General features: G+C 45.3%; 1 protein-coding gene across 1 annotated transcript; it reads right to left on the bottom strand.

Moving 5' to 3' along the window:
• Positions 1-701: 701 nt before the first annotated feature.
• On the bottom strand, positions 702-18,935 carry LOC106554759 (solute carrier family 22 member 6-A). Its single transcript, XM_087705271.1, has 10 exons — positions 18,260-18,935; positions 14,042-14,145; positions 12,227-12,381; positions 10,244-10,412; positions 8,718-8,841; positions 7,674-7,789; positions 5,789-6,003; positions 4,499-4,607; positions 2,176-2,379; positions 702-1,434 (listed from the first exon to the last, which is right to left on the bottom strand). Exons 1-10 carry the CDS (start codon positions 18,653-18,655, stop codon positions 1,338-1,340), a joined length of 1,689 nt encoding a protein of 562 aa, XP_087561397.1. The 5' UTR covers positions 18,656-18,935; the 3' UTR covers positions 702-1,337.
• Positions 18,936-23,371: the final 4,436 nt, after the last annotated feature.

Below are 23,371 nucleotides of genomic sequence, written 5' to 3' on the forward strand. Positions count from 1 at the left end.
CTCTCTCTCTCTCTCTCCCTCCCTCCCTCCCTCCCTCCCTCCCTCCCTCTCTCTCTCTCCTCTGAAGGCTCCAGTCCTGGGGATTTGGTCATTTGCAAAGTATCACCTAACCATCTTGGGGTTTACCAGTGCATCGTCTCCAACAAAGTTGGGTCAGCACCTTGGAAGTCTCCCATGGTAAGTGAAAACCCATTTGCTATCTATTTCTCAAGCCCCAAGCTTGAGTGAGGAAGGAAGGAAGGAAGGAAGGAAAGAAAAGAGAAACGGAAGGAAAGAAAAAGAAAGAAAGAAAGAAAGAAAGAAAGAAAGAAGGGGAAGGAAGGAGATAGGTGAAGAGGTAGACAGAGAGGGAGGGGAGGAAGGAAGAAAGGAGAGAAAAGAGGAAGGAAGGAAAGAAGAAGGAAGGAGATAGGTGAAGAGGTAGACAGGGAGGGAGGGTAGGAAGGAAAGAAAAGAGAAAAGGAATTAAGGAAGGAAGTGAAGGAGAAGAAGGAAGGAAATAGGCGAAGAGGTAGACAGGGAGGGGAGGAAGGAAGGAAAGAAGGAAAGGAAAGAGAAAAGAAAGGAAGGAAAGAAGGAGAAGGAAGGATAGGCGAAGAGGTAGACAGAAGGGAGGAAGAAAAGGAGAGAAAATAGAAAAAGAAAGAAAGAAAGAAAGAAAGAGAAGGAAGGAGATAGGTTAAGAGGTAGACAGGGAGGGAAGGGAGGAAGGAAAGAAAGAAAGAAATCCAAGAAGACAATTAACCAAACCACCCCAAAAATTCCTCCATGAAATGAACAGAATTTGCTCTCAAGTGCAAATCTCAAAAGAATAGATTAGAATAACAGAGTTGGAAGGGACCTCGGAGGTCTTCTAGTCCAACCCCCTGCTTAGACAGGATACCCTACACCGCTTCAGATAAATGGTTATCCAATCCCTCTTAAAAAAACTACGAAAAATAAACCACTTTATTGCAAGCAGGCAACAAGATCAGGAAAATCTTCCCAATCCGAGATTTGAGACAACCCCAGTTTGAAAAAAGAAGCAGAAGAAAATGGCAAATATTACAGATTGGCAGAAAATAATGTTGTGGTTTGGAACTCCTGTCTAAAGGAAGGAATCCCCGGCAATCCAAGAGGTTGCTTTTGGAAATACACTCTGCACATGTTCAGAAGACCCTTCCCATATTTATTATCACAGCAATGAGTTCCCCCCCAGTGAGGCTGGCTTGGCTCAGAGATCACCCATCCTTGACTCAAGGGGAAGGGGCAGTAAAATACAAGAAAAAGAGAAAAAAAGAACGGAAACAAATTTCCTTTTTTAAAAAAATTGCAAATACATGTCCACAATCATTTGGTCAACAGGTCTCTTTGAACAAAACTTTGTCCTGCCTCTGGAGCAGGATTTTCTCTTGGGCAATCTCTTCCTCATTCTTCTTTTTCGTCTTTTTGGATCTGGGGTTTAAAGGGAAGAATAAATCGTAGGTCAGCTGGAAAGCATCTCCATCATGTCGTGCAATTAACATCGATTAAGTAAGAGGGATGGACTCAACTCCCAGCATTCCCCAGCCAGAATGGACTTAATTCCAGAATTATCTAGCCAACGTAGATGGATTTCAACTCCCAAGAACATAGAACTCCCCAGAACTCCCCATCCAACATAGCTGGACTCAATTCCTAGAATTCCCCAGACAGCATAAATGTAAAGGAAAAAGTTCCCTTCGCACATCTGTGCCAGTTGTTCCTGGCTCTAGGGGGCGATGCTCATCTCCATTCCAAAGCTGAAGAGCCAGCGCTGTCCGAAGACGTCTCTGTGGCCATGTGGCTGGCAGGACTCAACGCCGAAGGCGCACGAAATGCCGTTCCCTTCCCACCAAAGGTGGTTCCTATTTTTCTACTTGCATTTTTAACCTGCTTCCGAACGGCTACGTTGGCAGAAGCTGGGACAAGTCACGGGAGCTCACTCGGTTATGCGGCGCTAGGGATTCGAACCGGCAAACCGCTGACCTTTCTCTGATCAGAACTTCCTTTATTTAGTCTTTATCTTCTTACTTTTTATTCGTTCGTTCGTTCGATTTATGGGCCATCCATACAGCCAAGAGGCAATTTTTTAACAAATGAGATAAATAAAAAGAATTTGCCAAGTTCAGAAGTGGGCCCAAATCGCCCGGCGTAACCCCGACGAGAGCCACTCACCTGTTCTCAACATCTTCGATCGTATCCGGCAACGGGACGTTCAAAGTTTCCGGCAAAAGACAGGCGATCATTCCGGCCGCGATGGGGAGCGCCCCGTACACGATGGGCGGGAGGAAGGGGTAATAATCCCCTAAGACGTTAGTCAATGGGGAAACCATGCCCCCTACGCGGGCCATGGTGCTGCCAAAACCCAGCCCGGTCTGTCTGCAAGAGGATGCAAAGATCAGTGAGGTTGAGGGGGGGGGGTGTTCTGACCCCCTCCTCCGTCTAGTAACAAATGCCGAGACAAGCTTAACTGGAATTTCACAGCACTTTAATTAACAGGAAACATAAACCTCGGTGGCTGAAAGCCAAGCATAACAGACAGCCTTGGCAGCAATCCAGCCTGCCAAGCTCACAATAATGTTCTCCAACATTAGTTCCTGCATTGACTTCTGCAAAAGGGCGTGTGCACAAGCAGTCCTTTTATAGTCTGGAGAGGAGCCTAATTACCACCAGCTGAGTGCAATTACCTCCTGTAACTGCGCAACTGTTCTTGACGCCTATTAGCTCTTCGATGGCGTGCATCCAGGAACAACTCGCTGCTGGCATCCGGCTCCCTCTCCCTTGTCTCCTCCCCACTCAGGCGCCTCCTGGTGGCCAACCAGCCTCTCTGCGCCCTGCTTAGAGTCGGAACCCTGAGCAGGGTCCTCCACATCCTCCAGAGCCGACTCATAGGGCCCCTCGCTGTCGGAGTCTGGTGGCAGCTCCAATGGCTCCTGCTGGGCCACAACGGGGGGGGTGTGTGTCCTGAAACTCTAGACCCCTTTCCTCACCAAGATAAGCTTAACCAGTCCTGGACTTATGAAAGTGATCGGGAGCAGAATTTCCGTTGCTAAACAAAGGCATTTGCTAAGCAAGGCGTGCCCAATTTTACAGCTTTTTCTTGCCACGGTGGTTAAGTGAAACACCGCCATTGTTACGGGAATCACACCGCTGTTAAGTGAATCCCGTTTCCCTTCCCCCCCCCATTGACTGTGCTCGTTCTAAACTGGCTGGGAAATCCCAGGTGGGGATCATTTGAACCCAGGATCCTGCCATTGTCGTAAATGACATGCCGGTTGTCAAACTCTCCAGTTTTGATCACGTTGGCCATGGAGACGGTGATGGAAAAACCGGTCATATAAATCACTTTTTTCAGTGCTGTTGTCAAAGGCAGGAAAGAAGGAAGGAAAAAGAAAGTCAAAAAGAAAGAGAAAGGGAGGGAGGGACAGATGAAAGAAAGTTAGGAGACAGAAACAAGAAGGAAGGAGGGAGGGAAGGAAGGAAGGAAGGAGGGAGGGAGAGAGGGAGGGAAAGAAAAGGGGGAAAGAAAGTCAAAAAGAAAGGGAAAGTGAGGGAGGGAGGGACAGAGGAAAGAAAGTTAGGAGACAGAAACAAGAAGGAAGGAGGGAGGGAAGGAAGGAAGGAAGGAGGGAGGGAGAGAGGGAGGGAAAGAAAAGGGGGAAAGAAAGTCAAAAAGAAAGGGAAAGTGAGGGAGGGAGGGACAGAGGAAAGAAAGTTAGGAGACAGAAACAAGAAGGAAGGAGGGAGGGAGGGAGGGAGGGAGGGAAAGAAAAGAGGGGAAAGAAAGTCAAAAAGAAAGGGAGGGTGGGACAGAGGAAAGAAAGGTAGGAGACAGAAACAGGAAGGAAGGAAGGAAGGAAGGAAGGAAGGAAGGAAGGAAAAAGTGGAAAAGAAAGTCAAAAAGAAAGGGAAAAGGAGGGCGGGAGGGAGGAAAGAAAGGAGACAGAAACAGGAAGGAAGGGAGGAAGGAAAAAGTGGAAAAGAAAGTCAAAAGGAAGGATAAAGGGAGGAAGGAAGAGAGGAAAGAAAGGTACAAGACAGGAACAGGAAGGAAGGAAGGAAAAAGTGGAAAAGAAAGTCAAAAAGAAAGGGAAAGGGAGGGACAGAGAAAAGAAAGGTAGGAGACAGAAACAGGAAGGAAGGAAGCACAATAGCACTTATATACCACTTCACAGTGCTTTACAGCCATCTCTAACCCCTTTACACACTCTTGCCCTCAACCATCTGGGTCCTCATTTTACCGACCTCAGAAGGACAGAAGGCTGAGCCAGCCTTGAGCCGGTCAGGATCGAACTGCTGACAGTGGGCAGAGCTAGCCTGCAATGCTGCATTCTAACCACTTCGCCACCACGGCTCTCAACGTTTGTAAGTCGAGCACTACCCGTACTTGGAGATGTGAGGGATTTGAACCCAGGAACCGGTGGGGGTGGGGGATTCTGTCCCCAGAGTTACAGTTCCGAAAGTAACCCGAGGGGGCTTTAAAGGCAGCTCCCCTCACCTGACAGGGGTCGGGTAGAGTTCCGTCGTAAAGAGGAAGACGCAGTTGAAGGCCGCCGAGAGGCAGCCTTTGCCGATGACCGCCAGCGCCGTCCGCAGCGTCTGCATTTCTACAGAAAGAAACAGGGGGACAAAATACGGAACAAAATAATGTCAGGATTTTACAACAGTTCATTTAGTAACCTTTCAAAGTTACAACCGGAGGACCTATCACCATTTTTCACACTTAACGACCGTTCCCGCATCCCTTTGGTTACGACGTGATCAGAATCCAGTTGCTTGGCAACTGACTCGTATTTATGACGGTCACAATGTCCCAGAGGGGTCAGGTGACCTCCTTTTGCGTCCCTGTCTGGGGCGCCCAGTCAGTGGGGAAGCCAGATTCACTTAACGACTGGGCAAGAAAGGTCGCAAAAGGAACAAAGCTCACTTAACACAGGTCTCACTTAGCAGCGTAAGTGTTGGGGTCTCAATTGTGGTCGTCACTCACAAGCGAGCCCAACATTTACGTTGCTAAGCAAGACGGTTGTTAAGCAAGCCATGCCCAATTTTACCCCACATCTCTGGGGTATTTTAACTGATTTTCTTGCACATTGAAGAGGTTGGATTAAATGATCTTTCTGTTCCTTTTAATTACACCGTTCTGAGATTAAATATCAATACCGATGGAATAATTGGAGCAATAGTTCTCAATCTTGGCAACTTTAAGAGGGGTGGACTTCAACACCATGCTGGCTGGGGGATTCTGGGAGTGGAAGTCCACCCCTCTTAAAGCATGTTGTCTGGGGGATTCTGGGAGTGGAAGTCCACCCATCTTTAACATCTGCATCTTCAAATAATATTTACCGTCTCAATTATTTCATCTAATATAACTAAAGGCCTCATTTTCATTCTACAATATATATTCTCTGTTTGAAGGTATGAAATGCAAGGTTTACAATAAATAGAAGTATCTGGGGAAAAATAATGCTAATGTTAACTGAAGTCCACCCATCTTAAAGCATGCTGGCTGGGGGATTCTGGGAGTTGAAGTCCACCCCTCTTAAAGCATGCTGGCTGGGGGATTCTGGGAGTGGAAGTCCACCCCTCTTAAAGCATGCTGGCTGGGGGATTCTGGGAGTTGAAGTCCACCCATCTCAAAACATTCAGCTTTCTCAGCAGACAACCTCCTCCTGGTCTGGGACGAAATCTTCTGGACAGTTGGCTGGTTCTTCTTCTGAGGAAGTCCCCTGAAGGCTGACATACGAGGGAGAACAACACACACAACAGGCAGATCAGCCAACATACGCACCCAAGGGCACAAATAAGTTGGTGATGATGATGGTCCCGGCGGTCAGCAGAAAGCCGGTGAGGCTGACCCTCCGTCCAATGTAGCTCATGGTGATCGTGACAATCAGTTTGGCGGGAAAATCCACCGCTCCGAAGATCACCTGGATGAGGTAAATGCTGACCCCAAAATTTTGGAGGTCCATGACCAGCCCGTAGTAGGAGAAGCTGACAGAGAACCTGAAGTACACAAAACACAATCGCTCTGAGTTGTCGTTTCCCGACGGCTGAAGATTTCGTAGTTTTAACAACCAGCCCCAAGTTCCACCATTATTGGTCAAGAGGCTGACTTCTTCACCAAACCACAGAAAGCAATTTGGAGGATGTCCACCGATTTATCGATCCATTTATGTTCCATGTTTCTAGACCTCACCATCTCCCTCAAGGACCCCTTCGTTCTAAAGCTCCCTGAACTCTTCCAACAGGTAGTCCTCGAGTTATGGACCTCATGCAGCCTGTAGTTGTAATGTAGTCATCAAACGGATTTACGATAGGTGTTTTTTTGCAGAGGTCATTAAGTGAAAGTGGCAGTCTTAAGTATGAATGGTGTGGGTGCTAAGGGAATGCTAAGGTTGCTAATTATAATAGATATGTTAATGTTTTTTTTAATTGTTTTAATGGGCTTTTTTTACTGTTTTTATTGATTTGAAATGCTTGTAAGATTTTAACGGTAATGGTTTTGAGTTGTGAGGGCTCCCCCCTTCCGAGTCATTTGCAGAGATGGGTAGTGAAAGAATGAAAAGGAAGGAAGGAAGGAAGGAAGTGTATGAAAGAAAGAAAAAAGAAAGAAAGAGGAAGAGAGAAGAAAGAAAAGAGAAGGAGAAAGAGAAAAAAAGAAAAAAGGAGGAGATAAAGAAAAAATAAGGAAAAGAGGAAAGAAAGAGAGAGAAAGAAAAAAGAAAGAAAGAAAGGGAAGAGATAAAGAAAGAAAGAAAGAAAGAAAGAAAGAAGAGGAAGAGAGAAGAAAGAAAAGAGAGGGAGAAAGAGAAAAAAAGAAAAAAGAAAGGAAGTTATAAGAAAGAAAAGAGGAAAGAAAGAGAGAGAGAGAAAAGAGGAAGAGATAAGAAAGAAAGAAAGAAAGAAAGAAAGAAGAAGAGGAAGAAAGAGGAAGAAGAGAAAGAAAAAAGAAAGAAAGAACAAAAGAAAGAGGAAGAGAGAAGAAAGAAAAGAGAGGGAGAAAGAGAAAAAAGAAAAAAGGAGGCGATAAGAAAGAAAAAATAAAGAAAAGGAAAGAAAGAAAGAGAGAAAGAAAAGAAAGAGGAAGAAATAAGAAAGAAAGAAAGAAAGAAAGAAGATGGAGAAGAAAGAAAAGAGAGGGAGAAAGAGAAAAAAAGAAAAAAGAAAGGAAGATATAAGAAAGAAAAGAGGAAAGAGAAAGAGAGAAAAAGAAAGAAAGAGGAAGAGATAAGAAAGCAAGAAAGAAAAAGAGGAAGAGAGAAGAAAGAAAGAAAAGAGAGAAACAAAGAAAAAAAAGAGGAAGAGATAAGAAAGAAAAGGGGAAAGAAACAAAAGACAGAGAGAAAGAAAGAAAAAAGAAAGGAAGGAAGAGAAAAAAGAAAGAAACAGAAAAAGAAAGGAAGAGATAAGAAAGAAAGAAAGAAAGATAGATAGATAGATTAAATTAATTGTTCACTATGATGTGAAACACTTTCTAAACAAAACAATTCACCCTTGAAAAAGCTTTAAGCCCCCCTCCCCAAAACATTGCTTCATCCCTGCTTTTGACTGTCGATCAAACGGTGGGCTTTTCAAATAGAGAGCGTACCCCCTCCCTCTTTCTCTTCCTGGGAAACTGACCGACAGGACGTGGCTTCTTGAAGGACAGCTGTCCTTCAGGTTGACCCGCTTACCACACCATGGAGAGGCAGAAGAAAATGCGGCGGATGCTCGGCGTGCGCACCAAGTCAGAAATGGTGTAGCTGGACTTGCAGGAAGACAATTCCTTCTCCATACTGGAAAGCAGAACCTAACGGGGAGAAGCAAAAGCGCGCGAGAAAAATTATAAGAGGAGCGGAAACTGATCGCGAACGAAGGAGAATATAAGCGTCCCCAGGATCCAGTCTGGCTCGGTCATCGGGACGGGACATTTTGTCTTCCGAGCGTTCGGACTCCTCCTGGCACCCCTTCTCGAGGACCTGCTCTCTAGCGGAGTGTGTGTTTTCCGCTATTCTGCGTGTGACATTTGCACGGTGTCTGCGGTGAGTAGTTTTTCAGATGTTGATTGGAGTGTTGAGGGCCAGCTATTAAGTTGCTGGTCCTTGTTTCCTTGTGCCCCTAAGTACTTGATATTTGTCGTTATTGTTCGTTGGGAAGTCGCGTCCGACCGACCCATCGCGGATCCATGGACAACGTTCCTCCAGGCCTTCCTGTCCTCAACCATCCTCCGAAGACGTCTCCGTGGTCATGTGGCCGGCATGACTCAGTGCCAAAAGGTGCACGGAACACTGTTCCCTTCCCACCAAAGGTGGTTCCTATTTTTCTACTTTCTACGCTGAGCTTTCGGCAGTTCGGCGGTTCGAATCCCTAGCGCCGCGTAACGGAGTGAGTTCCCGTGACTTGTCCCAGCTTCTGCCAACCTAGCAGTTCAAAAGCACATAAAAAATGCAAGTAGAAAAATAGGAACCACTTTTGGTGGGAAGGGAACAGCGTTACGTGCTCTTTCGGCGTTGAGTCATGCCGGCCACCTGACCACGGAGACATCTTCGGACAGCGCTGGCTCTTCGGCTTTGAAACGGAGATGAGCAGCGCCCCCTAGAGTCGGGAACGACTAGCATGTATGTGCGGGGGGAACTTTTACCTAATCGGGACAATCTCCAAGGTTGCAAAGATTCGGCAAATTTTGTATAACGGCTTGTTGAATTTCCCACCTCCCCACCCCCGTGTTTCTTCCATACCTCTGTGGTGATTCTCGCACCCGCTTCCTGCTTTTTGTTGATCCTGGCCACCTTCTGGAGAACCCCAACGGCCTTATTGGCCTGGCCGGACTGGATCAGCCAGCGAGCCGATTCAACGTACCACCTGCAAGATAGAAGATCCAAGTGGCTGTGAGTTCCACAGGTTACCAAATCTACCTACCAAACTCTAGTTAATCCTTCACTTACAACAGCCCCCGAGCCTAAAAATTATGTTGCCAAGCAAGGCAGTTATTAAATGGCTGTCTCGTCTAGCGACTTTTCTTGCCACAGTTGTTAAGTGAATCCCCTCCGTTGTTAAGTGGTGAAGCGATGGCTTCCCCCATTGATTTTGCTGATCAGAAGATCACAAAAGGGGATCTTGACACCACCACCCCCGGGACCCTGCAACTGTCGTAAGTACATGCCAGTTGCCAAGCATTTGGATTTTGGTCACATGACCACGGGGATGCTGCCACGGTGTGAAAATGGTCCCTTTTTCCAGTGCCGTAGTAACTTGGAGCGGTCACTAAATGGGCTGTCGTAAGTTGAGGACTCCCTGTACTCTTACACACAGCCACAATCCCTCTCTTCTTCTCTTTTACCTGTCACCGCCACCTTTTGTCCTGACCGAGGCTTCCCAAGAGCATGAAGCAAACTCCTTGTCCCAACAAAAAACCCTTTTATTAATTGACTGTGAATTCTGCTCTTTCACATCCAGCAAAGTCTTTCAAGGGAGGATTTACGGTCACAGACCTTATCTGGCTTGGAGAGCTGCCAGGCCGATCTCGGCAAAACTTGGCCAGGAGTCTCGGAGAGTCACGAACCAATTAAACGAACTAATGGTCTCCTGCAAACTCCACTCCCCTGTCGTTCCTCTTTTATTTCCTCTGGGAGGGGCCATTCATTGTCCACCTGTGGCCTTCCTCCCAAGTCGACCCCTGTTCTTTAGTTCTTCCCTTCGTCTGGCAGCTCTGCGCAAGGAGGATTTACAGTCACAGACCTTATCTGGCTTGGAGAGCTGCCAGGCCGATCTCAGCAAAAGTTGGCAAAGAGTCTCGGAGAGTCACGAACCAATTAAACAAACTAATGGTCTCCTGCAAACTCCACTCCCCTGTCGCTCCTCTTTTATTCCCTCTGGGAGGGGCCATTCACTGTCCACCTGTGGCCTTCCTCCCAAGTCGACCCCTGTTCTTTAGCTCTTCCCTTCATCTGGCAACTCTCCGCATGCGCACACTGGGAACAGGCTCCAGCTGTTCTTCTGCCCCACTGATGTCTGACTCCGAAGGCAGCTGATAACTGTCAGACGGCTCTGGCCCCCTCACTGCCTCCGACACAGAGCCCTCCTCAGAGCCTTCCCCAGACTCCAGGATTGGCTCAGGTTCCTCCCCAACCCTCCTCACTCTCTGAATCGACTGCCAGCTCCACTGGCCTCTGGCAGGCCACACAACACCTTTTGCCTTCCGAAGCGCGAGCCCTCTGGGAAAAGAGGGAGAAGGTCGCCTCACCCATCATCCCCACACACGTACCAGGAATAAAGGAGGAAGAACAAATAAGGAGCCGAAACAGCCAGCTGCAACCAACGCCAGTCCCGGATGGCGTAGGCCAAGCCTGCGAGAAGTATTTGCCCCAGGGTATAAGACAACCCGGTGAGGGCAATGGTGATGGTCCGGTACTGGGTGGGAATCCATTCCACAACTGGAAAAAGAAGGGATCCGTTGGAGAAAACACTCTGCCACCAGTTTTATCTTAATATTAATAATGTTTTAACTTATGACGGATAGGACAGGATAGAACAGAACAGAACAGAATTAATTAGAATGGAATAGGATAGAACAGTTGGAAGGGACCTTGGAGGTCATCTAGTCCAAGCCCACCCTCCTGTCCAGGCAGGAGACCCTGCACCACTTCTGACAGATGACAGTCCAGTCTCTTCTTGAAAGTCTCCAGGGATGAAGCTCCCACAACTTCTGAAGGCAACTTCTGTTCCATGGGTTGATTGTTCTCCCTATCAGGAAATTCCTCCTTATTTCCAGGTTGAATCTCTCCTTGGTCCGTTTCCATCCATTCTTCCTTGTCTGGCCTTCAGGGGCTTTGGAGAATAGCTTGACCCCTTAACTCCTCTCTGTGGCAGCCCCTCGAATATTGGAAGATGCTCTCCTGTCTCCCCTGGTCCTTCTCTTCCCTAGACTAGCCAAGCCCAGTTCCTGCAACCGTTCATCGTAGGTTTTAGTCTCCAGTCCCCTCATCATCCTGGTTGCTCTTCTCTGCACTCTTTCTATAGTCTCAACATTAACTGGGAAATAGCTGGTAAATCTCGGCGTGACTCTCCTTGTGGTCTCTTTTCCTTTTTCTCCATCCTTCCACAGGTGGCTTTCTGAATCAGCTCGCTGGCTGATAACAGCCGGGAAGCTCGAGCAGGCCGTGACGGAGAATAGCTTGACCCTCTTCCTCCTCTCTGGGGCAGCCCCTCAAATATTGGAAGGCTGTTCTCCTGTCTCTCCTGGTCCTTCTCTTCCCTAGACTAGCCAGGCCCAGTTCCTGCAACCGTTCATCGTATGTTTTCATTGTTCAATGTTTTATTTCATTTTTCATTTTCATTTCATACAGTCACATATATACTGTGCATGATTGAGAATATATAACATTGAGCGATAAACACAACCCTCCTTATATTCCCCAAAATACAAAACCAATATAGCGCTTCAACCCTCCATACACCCTTTCTTTCTCCCCCCTCCAACTTTCCTTTCTCCCCTCCAACATTCCCCTCTCCTACTTCCCCCCGCCTCTAACGCTCCTTTCTCCCCCTCCCATCCATCTCACCCACCTTCCATTCCTCTCTCCCTCCCTCTCTACCCTTCCCTCTTCTTTCCCTCTGCTCCTCACTTCGGTGTATTTCTACTATTCATCGATATATTCAGCTTCTTGTTTTATACTAAAATTAAAAAAAAGGGGGAAAAAGGCAACAGTATACAAGTGCATTCATGTTGTTTTAAGAGCTGGCACAAACTATATTTCCCCCCTCCCCACTATGACCCCCACCTCCCTTCCCCCCTATGTTTTCATAAGAGGAAGGGAAACAGTCTAGACCACTGTCAGGTCAAAGCTCTTTCAGCCCTCACTTGAATTTCTAACTTGGATTCTTGGCTTCCAACTGGGAAATCCTTGGCCGGGGGGAGCCCAGGGGATCCACCCAGAGTCCCAGACCAAGAGCTTCGTTTCGACCCTGCCTCGAAGTCCCCCTTGAGAGCCGAGGTGGCACAGTGGTGCACAGTGGTTAGGGTGCAGTACTGCAGGCCACTTCAGCTGACTGTTATCTGCAGTTCTAATCTCACCGGCTCAAGGTTGACTCAGCCTTCCATCCTTCCGAGGTGGGTAAAATGAGGACCCGGATTGTTGGGGGCAAGAGGCTGACTCTGTAAACCGCTTAGAGAGGGCTGAAAGCCCTATGAAGCGGTATATAAGTCTAACTGCTATCCTCTAGTCTAGATTAAAGTTGAGGCTCTTACTCAAACAGGCAATGCTGAGGCCGAATCCTGACAGCGCCATGCCGGTGAGAAAGCGGAAGAAGCAATAGGAGGCGTAATTGGGCGAGAAAGCAGCGCAGGTTCCCGTCACGGCCATTTGGAAAAAGGACCAGATGGTGAGGGCTCGGCGGCCGAATCTGCAGGGGGAACAAAAGAGACCATCATCCACCCCCCCTTGCTCTTGAGAAGCCCAGCAGGCACAAAAGAAAATGGGGGGTTGTGTGTTTGTCTGTGTGTATGCTTGTCTGTGTGTGCGTGCTTGAAGATACAGGTGGTCCGTAACTTACGACTGTAATTATGACTCGACTTATGACTGTAATCGGGTCCTTGACTTGTGGCTGTAAATTGTGATGGGGGTCATCATGTGATTGCAGCCAAAAAAAATTAGATTTGTGTATGTATGTATGTGTCTGTCTGTCTAACCTTCCATCCATCATCCATCTATCTATCTATCTATCTATCTATCTATCTATCTATCTATCTATCTATCTATCTATCTATCTATCATATTCTTGCTTATCTATCCTTCCTTCCTTCCTTCCTATCTCTATCTATCTATCTATCTATCTATCTATCTATCTATCTATCTATCTATCTATTTCTTTGTTATCTTTCTATCCTTCCTTCCTTCCATCTGTCATCATTATCTATCTATCTATCTATCTATCTATCTATCTATCTATCTATTTCTTTGTTATCTATCTATCCTTCCTTCCTTCCTTCCATCTGTCATCATTATCTATCTATCTATCTATCTATCTATCTATCTATCTATCTATCTATCTATCATCTCTCTTATCTAAACTTCCTTTCTTCCTTCTTTCCTTCATCTATCTATCTATATCTATCTATATCTATTTCTTTCCTATCTTTCTTTCTTTCCTTCCATCCATCATCATTATTATCTATCTATCTATCTATCTATCTATCTATCTATCTTTCCTTCTTTTCTTCCTTCCTTCCTTCCTTCCTTCCTTCATCTATCTCTCTAGATAGAGTCTTTTTAACTGTGTATTTTTTTTAGCTTTTAAAATTATTGTTTGTATGCCACCCATCTTATGCTGGTCTATGATCTCAATAAGAGTTGATCGACAGTTGCTGATTTCGAAACTGTTTTGAGCAGAACCTCGCACCCCAAACCAGCACACAAACAATTCTTCACTTATACGCGGCATTGGCTGTTAATCAATAATTAATCAACATCTGGAAAGATTTGATCCATTTCCTTTTACTGATACAATTTAGGATGGGCACCCTTGGAATGGTGTGGGACTAGGAATGGATTCCTAGAGGGGGGGAAAGTGCAGACTATGGGAACCATTTGCACCACTCAGGTGACCCTGGAGACACAAATAAACCTCCAAGAGGCCTCAATGACCCTCTAAAAAGGATGCAAATGACCAGCTGTCTGCAAGGAGGATCAATCCTTCCCTTCCCCACCATCTAGCCAGAGCTGAAGAAGCTTCTTGGAGGAGAAGCGAAGGGTCTTCAAAAGAAAAAAAACAAGAAAGTCCAGTTGCCTCCTGAAAAAAGCACCTTTGGGACAACCATGGCCTTGGATGACGGAGAATCTCTACAGACTTCCAAAGAGAAGGAATCTCATTGCAGGTGTCAATCAGACCTCAGTGGTAAGAAGCAGTTAGTGCCCCCTTGTGCCCAACACCCAAACTGCACTTCTCAGTCTACTGGTGGGATAAAAAAAAAAAGTGATTTGATCCCCGCGTGGTGCCCTGATCACTGGAGTTCGCCCGCTACTCACCTCTTTCTCCCAGTGCTGCCCCCTGCTGACCAACATACCTGTCAGCCAGGCCGCCTAGGACCAGAGCGCCAATCAGCACCCCCGCCATGTAAATGGACTGCGCCATCTCCCGAAGTTTAAGCCGGTCGCAAACCAGGTCCCACTGTCACGGGAGAAAAGGAGTTTCATTAAAAGATGTATGAGTAGAAAAGAATATTTGTAGCTCAGGGTTGAACTGCGAAGTTCTTGGCACTGTCTGAACTTGGTGGTTTTCTTGTGGATGTTTCATGACCCAACTAGGTAGCATCATCAATGCTAAAAAAGGGGGGGGCGGATTGCAGAGAGGAGGAGGAGGAGGAGGACTGAGGGTCTTTGGGGCTCTCTGAGTTTGGTGGTTTTCTTGCAAGCGTTTCGTGACCCAACTGGGTAGCATGATCCGTGCTCATAGAGAGCAAACCCCACTTCCTTCTAGCACTGATGATGTTACATAGTGAGGTTAATGAAATGTCTGCAAAAAAAATCTCCATTAAGCTCAGAGAGCACCAAGGACCCCACAGTTGTCTTCTTCTTCCTCCTCCTCCTCCTCCTTCTCCTCCTCCTCCTTCTTCTTCCTTCTTCTTTTCTTCTTCTTTCTTCTTCTTTCTTTCTTCTTCCTCCTTCCTTCCTTCTTCTTCTTCTTCCTTCTTCTTTTCTTCTTCTTTCTTCTTCTTCCTTCTTCCTCCTCCTCCTCTTCCTCCTCCTCCTCCTTCTTCTTCCTCCTCCTCCTCCTCCTTCCTCCTCCTCCTCCTCCTTCTTCTTCTTCTCCTCCTCCTCCTTCCTCCTCCTCCCTCCTTCCCCTCCTCCTTCTTCTTTCTTCTCCTTCTTCTTCTCCTCCTTCTTCTTTTCTTCTTCCTTCTTCTTCTTTTCTTCTTCCTTCTACTTCTTCTTCTTCTTTTCTTCCTCCTCCTCCTCCTTCTTCTTCTTTCTTCTTCTTCTTCTTCCTTCTTCTTCCTCCTCCTCCACTCCCTCCTCCTCCTCCTCCTGAGCCGAAGTGGCGCAGTGGTTAAATGCAGCACTGCAGGCTACTTCAGCTGACTGCAGTTCTGCAGTTCGGCTGTTCAAATCTCTCCAGCTCCAGGTTGACTCAACCTTCCATCCTTCCGAGGTGGGTAAAATGAGGACCCGGATTGTTGTTGGGGGCAATATGCTGACTCTGTAAACCGTTTAGAGAGGGCTGAAAGCCCTATGAAGCGGTATATAAGTCTAACTCCTATTGCTATTGCTATCCTCCTCCTCCTCCTCCTCTTCCTCTCCACAATCCCCACTCGCTTCTAGCACTGATGATGTTACCTAGTTGGGTCATGAAACATCTGCAAGAAAACAAGGATGCTCAGGGAGCACCAAGGACCCTCACAATTAAAAGGTGTGTGTGTGTGTGCATGAGAGGGGGGGATCATACCTGGCTGAAGTGTTTAGCACCTGGATGATGTGATGGAGAGGATGTATGTAATGTGTGATGTATATTTGGGGGCATGGAGTCTCTCTGAAGGTAGAGGCATGCTTGCAACTTACAGGCACGAAGTAGTCCTTGACTTACAACCGGTTGCTAAACAGCCCTTCAAAGTTACACCGGACTGGGCTACGAGTCTCTTCAGAGTTTTAAAAAACAAAAACAAACCCTCACCCCTCTTCTTTTTCAAATGCTTGCATTGCCCCCTAGCGATGCAAAACATTTCAGCTGCCAGAATTCTGGAGCCCCCAGGACTAGAAACTTGAAATGGCTTCTCTTGTGATTTTAAAAAAATATATTTTAAAAAATGCCCCCAATGCAAGCCATTCAGAGGCTGATCTTTTTTGGGAACCTGGGCCATAAAACCCTTGCCAGGCAGATCTTGCCCATTTAGCAAGAAAATCAAAGTTGCATCCTGGTTACCTGACTTTGTGCAAGCTTGAGAAAATCACGGGACGGGGGTGGGGGGTGGGGAGACCAAGAAGAGAAATATAAATTGGGGAAGACTGGCTGGGAACAATATTTTTGCTCTCTGCAAAAAAATTGGCCAGTCCTTCCCTTAGAAGTGGTGCCAGGTAAATTGCGCCCCACTGATTTCAGATTTTTCTGTGCCCAGCAGGGCCTTTGGATTGCGTGTGTGTGTGTGTGCAACAAGCCCCCCCCTCCATTTCCACCCCAACCAAAAACATTTCCTGTGGTTTCTGCAACTTAACTCCTTTATTTGCTGGAGGATGGGGGGAAAAATCAGGTTGTTTCATTGCATCTGTCTCCCTGTCGCTTCATCGCTACTAAGACTGTTTCTAAGGACCGGGCTGGATGGTGGCAGTCACAACTTTGCAAAAAAAAAACCAACAACAACCTTTTGTCTAGATTTTGAGGGTTTTAAAGTCTTGGGATGCCACAGGGCAAGCAGAAAGTCCCAGGTTCGAAAGGTGACATCTCTCGACTTCAGTTCAAATCAAATAGCAAGGTGCTGCGTTAATATTAGGGCTGGTTGAACATCCAGCCAGATGTTTAGACTAGATTTGGCATTTTCGTCTGCCTTATTGAGTCTTTCCCAAGGATTGGATACACAGGTGTGGTAGTTTGATGGTGTTAAAGGTATCATCTTTCCTGCCTAAGCAGGGGGTTGGACTAGAAGACCTCCAAGATCCCTTCCAACTATTCTATTCTATTTCTCGTTCTGTTCTGTTCTATTCTATTTTATTTCTTGTTCTGTTCTATTCTATTTTATTTCTCATTCTATTCTATTCTATTTTTTATTCTATTCTATTTCCCATTCTATTCTATTTCTCATTCTATTCTATTCTATTTCTCATTCTATTCTATTCTATTTCTCATTCTATTCTATTTCCTATTCTATTCTATTTCCCTTTATATTCTATTTCTTATTGTATTCTATTTTATTTCTCATTCTATTCTTTTCTGTTCTATTCTATTTCTTTCTATTCTATTCTATTTCTCCTTCAATTCTATTCTATTTTTCATTCTATTCTATTTCCTATTCAATATAAATTGAAAGATACAAGTGACATGGCTATAGTCATGTGGGAAGAGAGATGTACTTAGGAAGGAAGAGAAGAAGAATAGTAATACAGTCTTAGTAAATTATTTGACAGTGTTGTGGGAATTAGTTGTATAGAAAGAGCAGTATGCAATGGAGAGAACAGATTGGTATCTGTTTATACAGATTGAGATTGGGATTATGTATGGAAAGGGCAGATTAGTTGTGCTACGAAGTTTAGAAGGAACAACTACCCAACCAGGAGAATCACATTTGAAAAACAGCCCAAAAGACATCTAGAATAGCAATTTAATATTGCATGTAAGTATTTGGCATTCTTTGCTCTGGCAAAACCATTAGAATAGAATAGAATAGAATAGAATAGAAGACATACAGTATGAATAGAATAGAATAAAATAGAATAACAGAGTTAGAAGGGACCTTGGAGTCTTCTAGTCCAACCCCCTGCTTTAGGCAGGAAACCCTACACCACTTCAGACAAATGGATATCCAACATCTTCTTAAAAACGTCCAGTGTTGGAGCATTCACAACTTCAGGAGCCAAGTTGTTCCACTGGTTAATTGTTCTCACGGTCAGGAAACGTATCTTTAGTTCTAAGTTGCTTCTGTTCTTGATTAGTTTCCATCCATTGCTTCTTGTCCTTCCTTCAGGTGCTTTGGGGAATAGGTTGACCCCTCTCTTCTTTGTGGCTAGAGTTATCGGAAGACTGATATCCTGTCTCTCCTGGTCCTTCTTTTCCTTATACCCAGTTCCTGCAACTGTTCTTCGGATGTTTTAGCCTCCAGTCCCCTAATCCTCTTTGTTGCTCTTCTCTGCACTCTTTCTAGCGTCTCCACATCTTTTCTACATCATGGCGACCAAAACTGAATGCAGTTTTCCAGGTGTGACCTTACCAAGGCCTTATAAAGTGTTATTAACCCTTCACGTGATCTTGATTCTCTCCCTCTGTTGATGCAGCCTAGAACTGTGTTGGCTTTTTTGGCAGCTGCTGCACACGGCTGGCTCCTATTTAAATGGTTGTCCACTAGGACTCCAAGGTCCCTCTCACAGTTACTACTATTGAGCAAGATTCCCACCTATACCTGTGCATTTTGATTAGGTCAGGAAAGAACAGCAGGAAGATGACAAAATCGTTAGAGACCCCATCCCTCCACCCAAGATAGACACATGCCTTGGCTCTGAGAATCTCTCCCTATCACAATTTTATTTTCCCTCCAAATACTACTTCTCACAGTTCATCACCCTCCCGGTGTGTCACTCACCTCGCTGATGATGGTGGACGTAAACTGAGTCTGGTCATAAAACCATCCATCGGCACACGGCTCGGTCTCCGTCTCGTTCACCTGGGTGACACTCACGTTGAGGAGTTCCCACTGCGCGTCTGTGAAGCGCCTGCATTTTTCCAACCTTTTCTTGCTGTCCATGGGGATACTGACCCGGAGAAGTTGGGCAGCCCCTTGTGGATGAGTGATATTGGGGTACTCGCTGCTGTTGGAGGCGAGGCGTACCTGGCAATGATGCCCTGGGATAGCGGCCGTGAAGTTCTGGAGAAGGTTATGGCTGGCCATGAACAAGATTGGAATGGTCAGCAGCATTGTGTGAATAAGTTGGAACCGTCCCATGCCACCGACTTGCTCCAGGAGTTCCCCAAAAGCCATGTTGAGTCCAGAAAGATCCTCGGAGGGCTCTCCTCAAAAAATCTACAGGCCAGATCTTGCTCCCGGGATGAATTCTATTTGAATAGATTGATTCTATTCAATAGATTGAATAGATTGAATGAAGCAGAAGGACAAGAGATGGGGAGATGGAGAAGAGAAAAGAGAAAGAGATGGGGGAGAGAAACAAGGGAAAGAGGTGGAAAAAAGAGAAAGAGATGGAGAAAAGAGGAAAAAGATGGAGAGTTGGAGAATGGAATAGAGAAAGAGAAGAGAAAAAAGAGAAAGAGGTGGAGAAAAGAGAGAGAGACGGAGAAAAGAAAAAAGATGGAGAGATGAAGAAAAGAAAGATGGAGATGGAAAAAAGAGAAAGAGATGGAAAGATAGAGAAGAGAAAAGAGAAAAAAAGAGATGGAGAAGAGAAAAGAGAAGGAGAAAAGTGAAAGATGGAGAAGAGAAAAGAGATGGGGAGATGGAGAAGGGAAAAGAGGAAGAGATGGGGAAGAGAAACAAGGGAAAGAGATGGAGAAAAGAGAAAAAAGATGGAGAATTGGAGAAGAGAACAGAGAAAGAGATGGAGAAGAGAAAAAAAGAGAAAGGTGGAGAAAAGAGAAAGAGATGGAGAAAAGAGAAAAAAGATGGAGAGATGAAGAAAAGAAAGATGGAGATGGAAAAAAGAGAAAGATGGAAAGATGGAGAAGAGAAAAGAGGAAAAAAGAAATGAAGAAGAGAAAAGTGAAGGAGAAAAGTGAAAGATGGAGAAGAGAAAAGAAAGAGATGAGAGATGGAGAAGAGAAAGAGATGGAGAAAAGAGGAGGAAAAAAGAAGAGGGTTGTAAAATGACGTGACTTGAAAAATAGAATTCCTTTAAAAAAGAAAGATCCAAGCTAAAAGAATATCCACAATTTTTTTTTGATTCGAAGAACTAGGTTTAGCAAAGTCAGATTGCCGGAAACAAACCGCTTTTCTAAGGGGATTGTCTTAAAAACAAGGTCTAAAAAGTTCGAAGCATCCCTCGTCCTTCATCCGACGGTGTGGAAGAGGACCGATTAGCGCCGTTTCCAGGATCAGAAAAAAACCCGTTTTTCTCTCCTTCACCCCTTAAAGACTATTGAATTGCCTTTTCGCCGGGGCAGATTGGAGGACCTGGCCGAGGGTTTCGGAGTCCCAGGATTGTGCCTTCCTACCAAGAAAGGGTGAACAAAAATATTGAGATTCTTGGCACTCGCCCGCGTTGAAAGAGAAAACTGTCCTGTTTGTGCCAACTCCTGCCGAGTTGACCCTTCAGTTTCCCGCAAAGCCCAATTGTTCGGAAAGGGTGTTTTGCGTGGATTATTTATGAAAAGAGACAAGCAGCTGGTTTGGTTAAAGTTTGACGCTGGTTTGGAGAGGGGGGTGAACTGGAAACAAAAATTGAGGACTGGGCCAGGCAAAGGAGGGGGGGGGAATTGGGTTAAAGGGGAAGAAAGTACATCGACTCCAGGAAAGGGAACAAGAGTGAAGGTGTGTGGAATGTGGCACAAACTTTTGACGGGGGGAATATATATATATATCGAAGAACAAAGTTTATTTTTTAACGAAAAAGTTTTCCTGGAAAAGCTTGCTTCATCTGCTATTCGTCCCCTACGGGGTTGGAGTTCAGATCCTGCTGTTTTTCCATGCGGAATAAAGCTAGTCCTCGACTTACAACCACCACCGACCCCCCCAAAAACATTATGTCGTTAAGTGAGACATGGGTTGAGTTTCTTCCCCTAGTATGACCTTTCCTGCCAGAGTTCTTCAGGGAATTGCTGCCGTCGTGAAGTTAGGAACATTAAGTAAGCGGGGGTTGGACTAGATGACCTACAAGGTCCCTTCCAGCTCTGTGAACCTGTCATCTGTTTACATGTTTGTTAAGTGAATCTGGCTTCCCCAGTGACTTCGCTGGTGGGAAGGTCGTAAAAAGAGGATCGCGTGACCCCGGGTCGTAAATAGGAATCAGTGGCCAAGCATCTTAATTTGGATCATGCGACCACGGGGATGCCGCAACGGTCGTAAGTGTGAAAAACTAAACGAAGGGTTGTAAGTGGAGGATTCCCTCGTTACTGTCAACGGGACAGAAGACAAGCAGTCCTCGAGTTACGGCCGTAAAAGGAGCCTGCCCAACACAGTGACATTTCTGAAATGGTTCGGCCACGTGACCGATCTGGATTTACGACCCATTTTGTGACGGTCCACGGTTGTTAAGTCAACCCTGCGGTCGATTAAAGAGGAACCCGGGGAAACTAAGGGGAAAAAGACAACTCTAGCTGGCTCAGGCAAGCGAGCCAAGCCGCAAATGACAAGCAAAGCTATATAGTCTCTGACTCCTGAGCACAAGGATCTCGGATTTCTCCATTCATATTTTAATATATTCCCCGGGCAAGAAGACTCCCGTCTGGCACAGCTACAAAATAATCCACCTTGTTTTTCTGGAGGCTGGCTGTCATGAAATCTCCGAGACAGTTAATTAACGCACATCAATAAGGACTTGTAACTTGCCTCTCTGAAGCCATGAAATCATCAAGCAAAACTTGAACCTGAGTCATTCTTGGAAGAGGCCTTTTCTTTTGTTTTAACCATCTCATTCGCTTGCTCGTACGTGCTCCATCGTGCTCCCTTTGGAGCCACCAGGGGGCAGCGCCTCTCCACTTGGGCTCCACAGCTCAGACACGGGGAGAGGAGACCACAAGGAAATCACCGGTTTGACTAAATTTAAAAAATTCCTGCAGGATTGCAGCTCAACTTCTGGGCAAGACAGAAAGGTGAGCAGCGACAAAATGTTGCCAACGTTTATTTATTTTATTTTATTTTGCTGCTGTTAAAAGACATGTTTGGGCCTGCACAGCGCACCCGTGATTGTGACGGGTACTCCTCGGCTTACGACTGCAGCTGAGTCCGGAACGACGGTTGTAAAGCATGGCGGCTGTTAGGAGAGCCGTCATGGGACTAATTTGATTTGATAACCTTTTTTGCAGCGCCGTTAAGCGAAACCATCGTCTGCCACGAGCGACCTTTGCTGGAAACTGGAAGGAAATGTCGAGTTTCCAGCAAATTTTTTTTAAAAAAAACGTCGCAAATTGAGATCAGGTCACTGTGGAAAGCCATAAAGGCAGGTTGGTTGCTAAGCAACACAAATGCGATCATGTGACCGCGGGAAAGCCCTGATCTTCTAATCCAGATCTTTCTAGTGGTTTGGAACGGACGCTAAGCGTCATAAATCAAGGACTACATCTCCCATCATCCTGAGTCCAAAGGACACAGGGATATGGCCGATGCAACTGTGAGATCTCCCAGTTGGTGCAAACCAGTTTGGCCATTAAGGCTATTGGGAATTGTTCCTGGGAAACAGGTAGTCCTCGACTTATGGCCACAATCGAGCCCCAAATTTATGTTGCTAAGTGAAGCACTCAAGTGAGTTTTGCCCCGTTTTACAACCGCTGTTAAGTGAACCGCTGCAGTTGATGTTACTCACATGGTTGTTAAGTGAATTCGGCTTCCCCATTGGCTTGTCTTGTTGGAAGGTCGCAAAAGGGGAAATCACGTGACCTTGGGACACTGCGACCGTCATAAATATGAGGCAGTGGCCAAGCATCTGAATTTGGATCACGTGGCCATGGGGATGGGGCAATGGCCGTAAGTGTGAAAAACGGTCGTAAATGACTTTTTTGTTGCTGTTATAACTTCTAAATGAACTAGATGAACTGTTATATGTCATGGATTATCTGTATTTAATTAGATTCTATTCACAATGCATAACATTGTTATTATTAGGATGACTCTTATGCTGTTTATCACCTTCCAGGAAAATTGTCGCTTCCGATTATTGCAAACCCTGTTTGGCTCCAAGCTAGAGAATAGAATATAATGAATAGAATAATAGAATAAGAATAAGAATAGAATTAGGAATAGAGTAGAGTAGAACAGAACAGAATGAGAACTCAGATTAGAATAGAATAGAATAGAATAGAACAAGAGAATTCTGAATAGAATAGAATAGAATAGAATGAGAACTCTGAATAGAATAGAATAAAATAGAATAAGAGAATTCTGAATAGAATAGAATAGAATAGAATGAGAGCCAAGGTGGTGCAGTGGTTAAATGCAGCACTGCAGGCTACTGCTAGATCAGCAGGTCAGCGGTTCAAATCTCACCGGCTCAGGGTTGACTCAGCCTTCCATCCTTCCGAGGTGGGTAAAATGAGGACCCAGATTGTTGGGGGCAATATGCTGACTCTCTGTAAACCACTTAGAGAGGCCTGAAAGGCCTATGAAGCGGTATATAAGTCTACTGCTATATTGCTAATGAGAACTCTGAATAGAATAGAATAAAATAGTATGAGAATTCTGAATAGAATAGAATAGGAACTCTGAAAAGAATAGAATAGAATGAGAGAATTCTGAATAGAATAAAACAGAACAGAATAGAATAGGAACTCTGAATAGAACAGAATGAGAACTCTGAAAAGAATAGAATAGATTAAGAGAATTCTGAATAGAATAGAATAAAATAGTATAAGAGAATTCTGAATAGAATAGAATAGGAACTCTGAAAAGAATAGAATAGAATAGAATGAGAGAATTCTGAATAGAATAAAACAGAATAGAATAGGAGCTGTGAATAGAATAGAATAGAATGAGAACTGAATAGAATAGAATAAGAGAATTCTGAATAGAATAGAATTCTGATCAGCATAGAAT

Source organism: Thamnophis sirtalis, unplaced genomic scaffold (genome assembly GCF_051295495.1).
Source record: "Thamnophis sirtalis isolate CommonGarterSnake01/CBP01778 unplaced genomic scaffold, rThaSir2_p1.2 scaffold_2, whole genome shotgun sequence".
NCBI classification, from domain to species: domain Eukaryota; kingdom Metazoa; phylum Chordata; class Lepidosauria; order Squamata; family Natricidae; genus Thamnophis; species Thamnophis sirtalis.